The sequence below is a fragment of the Neopsephotus bourkii genome, unplaced genomic scaffold, assembly GCF_033783945.1.
Source record: "Neopsephotus bourkii isolate Nb327-2 ecotype Australia unplaced genomic scaffold, CSIRO-AGI_Nbou_v1 NB_1292, whole genome shotgun sequence".
NCBI lineage: Eukaryota > Metazoa > Chordata > Aves > Psittaciformes > Psittacidae > Neopsephotus > Neopsephotus bourkii.
In genome coordinates, this window is record NW_026901776.1 from 7,387,560 (window position 1) to 7,395,593 (window position 8,034).

The 8,034-nt window shown below is 45.2% G+C and overlaps 1 protein-coding gene and 1 long non-coding RNA gene across 3 annotated transcripts; one reads left to right on the forward strand and one right to left on the reverse strand.

Moving 5' to 3' along the window:
* Nucleotides 1-216: 216 nt before the first annotated feature.
* LOC133218940 (uncharacterized) lies at nucleotides 217-2,206 on the reverse strand. Of its 2 annotated transcripts, none has more exons than XR_009727306.1 (3): nucleotides 1,864-2,206; nucleotides 1,336-1,428; nucleotides 217-332 (listed from the first exon to the last, which is right to left on the reverse strand). It is a non-coding gene; the product is annotated as an uncharacterized LOC133218940 (long non-coding RNA). The 2 variants fall into 2 exon arrangements; XR_009727305.1 differs by lacking the exon at nucleotides 217-332 and adding an exon at nucleotides 918-1,245.
* An 810-nt stretch (nucleotides 2,207-3,016) lies between these two features.
* NANP (N-acetylneuraminic acid phosphatase) lies at nucleotides 3,017-6,950 on the forward strand. Its single transcript, XM_061365851.1, has 2 exons — nucleotides 3,017-3,196; nucleotides 3,352-6,950. The coding sequence occupies exons 1-2, from the start codon at nucleotides 3,107-3,109 to the stop codon at nucleotides 4,045-4,047; spliced, it is 786 nt and encodes a 261-aa protein (XP_061221835.1). The 5' UTR covers nucleotides 3,017-3,106; the 3' UTR covers nucleotides 4,048-6,950.
* Nucleotides 6,951-8,034: the final 1,084 nt, after the last annotated feature.

Sequence of the window (8,034 nt, forward strand, 5' to 3'; positions counted from 1 at the left end):
CGGCGGCGGCGGCGCGGCGCGGCGCAGAGCAGCGTACGGGCAGGCCGCTCGAACCGTGTGGCGCGGGCAGCCTGCCCCTCCGGAGCGGCCGGATTCTCTTTTCCCGGATCCGGTACTCCCGAGCAGCAGCAGGTACCCCGGAGCCGGCGCGATGCGATGGGATGCGATGAGATGAGGTGCGGTACGGTGCGGTGCGGTGCGGCAGGACCGGCAGCTGGCACGCACCGGCGCGGTTTCGCTTCCCGCAGCAGCTCCCGCGCGTCTGAAACGAAACCGAAAGCTGGAGAAGCGGTCCAGGAGCCCTGGTGCGGTACGTGGGGAGGCGGGCAGGACTGCTGGGAGAACAGGCGGCTTCTCCGAGATATGTGACATCCTGGTAGCACCTCCCCTCCCGCGTTGCTCCCCGACCATTACCTCCTTCTGTTACAAGGCAGCCACGGAAATAGCACATACGGTATGTATTTCCCTGCCCATGACAGGGTGGTGGTACTAGATGCTCTTTAAGGTCCATTCCAACCCAAACCACTCTATGATTCCATATAGCTCAGCTATATGGCCAGAGGAGAGTAGCACTGCACCCAGCTTTTCACAAATACATCCAAATATTTGCTTATTTCTTTTTTTTTTTTTTTAAGTAGCCTTCCTCCCTCATAGACTAGATGGTTGACACTCGTATCCCTTACAGAGTGTTCAGTAGCTTCCCAAAGAAATGAGTTCCAAACCATAGACAGGGCACATAGCAGAAAGTATTTCCTTTTATACATTTTAAATTTTCAATTCACAGAATTATCATAGTATTATAGAATGGTTTGGGTTGGAAGGATCTTGAAAGATCATCCTGTTGCAACCCCTCTGCAAGGGGCAGGGACACCTTCCACTAGACCAGGTTGTTCCAAACCCCGTCCAAGCTGGCCTCGAACACAGCCAGGGATGGGGCAGCCACAGCTGCTCTGAGCAACTTGTTCCAATGTCTCACCACCCTCACAGTAAAGAATTTTTTCCTAATATCTAATCTAAATCTCCCCTCTTCCAGTTTAAAACCATTCCCTCTTACTCTGTCACTACACACCCTTGTAAAAAGTCCCTCTCCAGATTTCTTGAAGTCTTTGAGCAACCTGGTCTGGTGCAAGATGCCCCTGCCCATGGCAGGGGGCTTGCAACTAGATCATCTTTAAGGTACCTTCCAACCCAAACCATTCTACGATTCTATGATGATCCTATGACTTCTTTCTTGTTAAAACACCCCTAGAGCAATTCCATAATTCTATGTATGGACTTCACTTAAAGATACCAAATGCCTTTCTTACGTTATCATTTCTAGACTATGCAACACACCTCATGTTGTAACTTGGCTCCTACTTCCGTTTCTGATCACCATTCTTTTCCTGGCTCTGAGCTTCCATGAGGCATTTCTGGCCTCTAGTGAGCCTGCAGAAAGAACAGTTAGAAACTACTGTGCATGTCAAGTGTACGATTTCACAGAGACCATGCCAAGAGGAAAAGCTGCCATGAGTGGCCCTGTTTGCTAGCCATGGGGTTTATACAAACACAGCATGGCAAACGTCTGGCTGAAGTTAAACAGCCTGGCAGTAGCTTCTACAAATATACAGGAAAGCGTATTTTATAATTCCAGGCCTACTCTGAAGTGAACATAAGTTTTCTGTGTACTGTCAGTTAATTAAGTGAAAATAAAATCATAAAAATAAATTTTAAATATAATTATAAATCACAGCTTAACCACTTAAATACTGTATCTGAAAGCTTCTAGTAAACTTATGTATACATAACGTAAATAAATCTTTTAAGACACTTATTTTCAAATTCTGATCTCTGACAAACTGTCAAAGAAAGCACAAAGATTACATTTATGGAAGTGTAGCTTTTCTGGAATGCACACACAGGATCCACTGCCCACTGACAGGAATGCAGGGCTGTCTGAAACAGGCATCATCTTAAGTGAAGAGAGCCTTAGAAATTCAGCCATTTTTAGTCATTCTCCTGTGTAAATTCTGGAAAACAGTAATTCAGCAGAGGCACATGGAATCCACGTGCCTAACACCTTTTCCAGTTTATCAAGCAGCACATTCTACTACAAGTTAGGTAGAACAGTTTTATTAAAATCCCCATTTCCTCAGCTAGAGGATTATTATCCAGGCATTTCTTCTCAGGATCCCTCCCTCTCCTTAAATACCTGCCTTCTCTAGTTCTACTTTACCACACATCAGTCTCTTTGTCGTGATTTTTTTTTGCTCTTAGATGCGACCCAACATCTTTTATCATAGAGATTGCTATCAAAGGTGCAGTTTTCAGAACTGGAAGTGGCCTGGAGCGAACTTCCAGTTTATTTGGAAAGATAGTTTCCTCCAGCTTTGTGAACTGCATTTATTTATTAACGTTTAATTGCCATTAGCAGTACTGAACAGAAATCAAATCAACTAAGCAAAACATATTGCCAAAGGCCAATAGGAATATTACTTGAGCAATCAAGCTTGCTGTTTAGCTTCACTCTGGGAAAAACGATGTGTCCCGTAGCAGCCGCTGACCCGCACACCTGTACCATTCGCTCTGCGGCACCTTCCAGCCCGTTGCCCAGGTGAAACCCCTTGCACGGCGCTGGGGGCGGCAGAAGGGGGGTGGGGGGAAAGATCAAACCCTAAGCAACCCCAAACCCCCTCCACACAGCAGAGGGGCGGCCCGCACACCGCCGGGCTCCACACACCCGCACCTGCTCACTCCCTTCCTCAAAAGGCGGCCGCCTCCTCCTGTCCGGAGCAGCCGCCGCACGCCGCCCCACTGCCGGAGACGCACACGGCACTGCGGCTCTCGGACCGCGGGAGCTCACCCTTGGCCCTCCTCCCGACCCGACACACAACCCCTCCCAGCAGCGCATCGCGCTTAACGAAGCGGGACGCGCCATCCACTCCCCTACCCCGCCCGCCGCCTCATGGGGCGAGGCCCAGTGCCAGCGTGGGGGGCGGGACATGGGCGGGAAATAGGCGGGACCCGGTGTCCCCGCCCCGCTGTGCCGCGGCGCTGGCGGCTGTGGCGGCGGTCGGGGCTCGGCCGGTGGAGCGGGGCGGCTCTCGCGGGAGGCGGCGCCGCCGCCATGGGGGTGCACGGCGTCAAAGCGGTGTTCTTCGACTTGGACAACACGCTGGTCGACACGGCGGCTGCCGGGCGGCGCGCCATTGAGGAGGTACTGCCCTTGTCCCCTTGCTGCCCTCCGACATGGAGGCTGCGGGCACCCCCGGCCCAGCGGCCGCGGTGCCGCTCATGTCCCCCTCCGTCCTACTCGCCCCGCCGGCCGCAGTGCCGCCTGCCTCGCTGATGAGAGCCTCTTATGTGTTGCAGGTGATAAATGCCCTACAGTCGAAGCACCATTACGGGGAGGGGGAGGCCCGTGTCATCTGCGACAAGGTCCAGGCCAAGCTGCTGAAGGAGTGCCACGACCCCGCCAAGATGTGCATCACCGACCTGCGGATTTCGCACTGGGAGGAGGCGATCCAGGAGACCATCGGCGGGGAGGCGAACCGAAACCTGGCCGCAGAGTGCTACTTCCTGTGGAAAAGGACCCGCCTGCAGCACCTCACCCTGGCCGAGGACACGCGGGGCATGCTCACCGAGCTGCGGAAGGGGGTCCGCCTGCTGCTCCTGACGAACGGCGACAAGCAGACGCAGAGGGAGAAGATCGAAGCGTGCGCCTGTCAGCCCTACTTCGATGCCATCGTTGTGGGAGGGGAGCAGAAAGAAGAGAAACCAGCGCCATCCATATTTCATTACTGTTGCGATCTCCTGGGGGTGCAGCCTGCAGAGTGTGTTATGGTTGGTGACTCTCTAGATACAGATATTCAAGGAGGCCTCAATGCTGGCCTAAAAGCAACGGTGTGGTTAAACAAAGCAATGACTACCCCAGGAGATACCTCCCCAGTACCTCATTACATTATTTCTTCTGTTCTGGATCTTCCAGCGGTTTTACAGAAGATGGAGCACAAAGTGAATGCTAGGTTAGGAACTGACCACGTGGCTGGTAGTAACGCAGCACATTGATGGTTCCAGCATACGACCAGAGACGTGCTGAGCTGTTAGGTGACTCATGCACTTTCAACAGATCTGACCCCCTAGGATTTTGAACTCATGTATGGTATGCTTTCTTAGACAGCAGATGGGTGAATAAGAGCACAGTTGTCAGTGAAAACAGAATATAAATAAAGATTAATTTAAAAGATGCAAGTGAGGTTAACTTAAAACAATTGCCTCTGTCTAAATTACTTTGACAGACTGGCTAAAGTCTGTCTGTCTCAGACCTAAACTGCCAGTCTCTTGTTTTTATAGTGGAAAGAAAATTTTGAATGTTTTGATCTTTCATATGCTTTACTGACTTGTAAGTACCAGAGGCTTCAGCTCAAACCTTGTTTGCAGTGTGCAAAAGAAGGTGAGAAAAAGGGTGTGGTACACACTGGTAAATCTTCACAATTCATCTGCAGTTTATCTCAGGAACTGGAGTGAATTTTGCTGTTTCTAAAACCAGAATTTATTGACAGAATTTACGTATCAGACCATTAGAAAATGCTCTACCTTTGATCTTTTTTTCAAAGTTTTCAAGTTTTAGAATTTTTTCAGGCTTTGCAGTGACTTTTCTTTTATAGAATCTGTACCTCTTGCCAAAAGTACTTAAATGTACCTTCAAAATTTGCATTTATAGAGGGGACCATTTGTCAGAGAAACTTGATGGATAAGTTTTTATTTTATATTATTTTGGTGCTTATGAAGTTATGCAGTATACTTGTAATTCAGATTATGATATTTGTTGGAATGTAATTGATAAAACAGGGATATTTTCAATGGTCTTAATGTATTGTCAGACTCCTTAGAAGCTAATTTTATTGTTTTGTCTGATTTTATTAATGAATTTTGATCAGACCTTTTTGAGAAACTGTTTTTGCTCTTGCTCAGGTGTAAGACTACTCAGATTCAACTGCAGGATCGGAGCCTTTTTTTGACTGTTTTAATGGCAGTGCTATACAATCCCTCCTTACTTCAGTTCTGCATGTATTTCATGTGATTTACTCTGGAGAAAATATGAGCTGTTGTTTGTGAACAGCTTTCATGATTCTCTTCGAGGAAATTGGAAAATGATGGCATATGTATTACAGTATGATGTGCAACTTTATAATGTATATGTGTTATTTCTGTTAGATGCAGAAGGTCACTCTCTAAAACACTAAGATTTCTTCTTCCCAGATCATTATCTTAATAATTTAATGTTTCTGTACTTCATACTCTTACTTTATAATGGGAAAGTATTCACATATTAGATGGAAATGTAAACACTTGCTGGAAAAGCTGTGTGTTTCAAAGCATATTTGCTATATATACATTGGGCTGGATATCTGACCATATCCGAACAATCAAATTTTATGTTTTAGAATAAATCCATGACAAATCTGAGAACAGGGATATTGAGGTGCTAGCAGAAGTATGTCTGGCAAGAAAAGATGCAAGAGAAGATCAGCAAAAAGCACAAAAACTTACCAGGAAATGTGTGTATAGAAAGAATCCCATATACAAGAAAGGTTCCTTTTTTTTAACTTGACATGAATTTAAGTTAATGCAGTTAAATCTTGCATAGGATGACAGATTCAGTGTAGAGGAGGCTGTTACTGATCTGAGTTAAATTATTTGGCAAAAAGTGTATGTTGCATCAAAATATGTGCCTCCTACACTGGGGAGTGACAGGGGAAAGGAACTCCTTTCATCTAGTTGTCCCTTTAAAAAGGTAAAGCAGTCCATGTTCCTCGTGCTACCTAGGCAAAATGTTTGACCCCGGGGCACCTTTGAGGAAGTGGGTGTATGTTAACAATGATCCAGCTACACTGATGTAGGAAGCTGCCACATGTAACCTGAGCCAGTGGGGCTGACTTGACACACCTACTGAAGTAAGAGGCCTAAGTTAAGATTTTATTTCCCACGTGGGAAGAGCATGAAAACGGTCACTGGTTTAGTGAGTGAGCAAAGCATTGCAAACAACATTCAATGAAGATGATTGAGGCAATGAGAAAGAATGTGTAAAAATAGAAAGGTCTCCAAAAAGTTAGATGGATCCCTGTAAAGATAACGTATTTGAAGTAACTTGTTTTAACTGATAGAAAAGCAACAACTTCACTTACAACAGCATCCAAAAAGACCTGCATTGTTTGCCCAGCGTCAGGGTGATAGAACCTGGGTCGGAATGGGTTTTCTGATACAGCTGAGATTTAAAATAACAAATGGTAATAATTCACAATTCTGTCTGTGGGCTTGATACATGCCAGATTACCAGTCTTTAATATACATTGAGGCTTGTATTCTCTTGCCAGTGCATCGTTCTGAAATGGGATGCTTAGCCTGCTTAGTATAAAGGGGTCTCTTGTTTTAGAAGAGGCTGCTCTTTGTCATGCACTTGGGCAGCCATCTTAAATCCATGAATCTATGACAAACTGCTGTGACTGCACACTCAGGTGATAGCGTGGTCTGTGGAGGCCACAGTCAGGTATATTTTTTCCATTGCTGAGTACTGTACCAGGCTGGATGTGACTGCAACAGTGTTACTACGGTTCTACAAAAGAAGAAGAAACAATAGAAGGTATTTCTCTGTCTAGGAGTCTTCTTAGAAGCTGTTACCCAATAAGCTGGATTAAGTATCTGGAGTATCTCTAAATACTTAAAATGTTTTTCCATGGATGGGGCTCTTACAGAAAGCTTAATGAAAAATACTTGTATTTAACAAAATGGAAACATAAATGTAATGATGAGATGACTTTCACATCAGAAGCAAGAACAAATCAATAAAACAGTCAGTATTCAGTTCTAGCTAGGTTCTGGTTTTGCTTAGTGTTATGCTTTATTAGCTGTCTAGTTTAAATTATATTGCCAAAACACACTAAATAAAAAGGAAAAAGAAATTCCATCTATATTTTATTGTATTTTTTTAGATAAATATTGCCTCCTGAGGGTAATTTACAGTAATCTTGACTTTAGTGAAACTATAGTTTAATATCAACTGTATTTTAATTCTTGATTTTAAAATAACCTATGTACTAGTGTAATAAAAGTATTTTGTTTATAAAACATTTCTTTAAAATCTGTATTACTGTGGATAACTCTGTGAGCAGGTTTGCAACAAAGGGCAAGAGTTCTGTTTGGTTGGGTTTTTAAATAGCAAAGAATTAGGCTTCAGAATGTGTCACCTCAGTGTATTTTCCATCATTTCTAACAGAGGCGGAATGTAATTAGTATTTGTGAGGCTTCTTGGCCTAACTGTGTATACTGAATTCCTAACTGCAGTCCACTGCTAGCTGGACCAGACTTGCCATGCTGAATGCCAGCTCAGAAATGCCTGCACCTTCTGCCGTCAGGGCCCTGGCTGCTGCAGCAGCACAAGAACAGACTGCAAAGCAGATAGGATAGATAAATACTGTAATTTCAAGTCCAGGGGACTCATTCAGCAGGTGACAGGTCCATATGTGAGCTTTGCTACACTCACCTCTGTGTGATGACTTAGGGGTGGGGAGGGAGGTTGCTCCCCTTGTGGTGCTCTTGGCTGCAGAAAAGGAAACTGTTCCCTGATGATTTTCCAGTGGGTAATGGAACAAATTGTCCATCTCCTGGACCAGTGAAATAGATTGAGAGAGGTGGAAAGATTCTTACAGGTACTCTAGATGAGATTAGGGTGTTAAACTGAGTAAAGGGGGGCTTGGCCTCTTGCATGCACGGGGCTGTGCCAGGTAGCTGTCTGAGTATCACAGGTCTGCACAGCATCCCTTCTTGTTGGGGCAGCTTTGCATGTGTAAGGCGTTAAGCTGAACAGTGACAGCCTTAGAAATGAGGACATTTTCTTACATGCTTGAAAAAGTTTAGCACAAAGTTAGAGTTCTTAGTAGTGACCCAAATGTTTTATACTGGAGATAAGTACCTTTCATTAGAACATGAAGTTAATGGAAGTGATGAGATGGTTTTGGATTAGGTAACAGCTAAAGGTTAAATTGTCTAAAATAC

Excerpts from the sequence above, each read along its gene's own strand:
- NANP (XM_061365851.1), top strand. The coding sequence starts at position 3,107 with ATGGGGGTGCACGGCGTCAAAGCGGTGTTCTTCGACTTGGACAACACG. Across the intron at positions 3,197-3,351 it reads GGCGGCGCGCCATTGAGGAG|GTGATAAATGCCCTACAGTC; the intron begins GTACTGCCCTTG and ends TATGTGTTGCAG.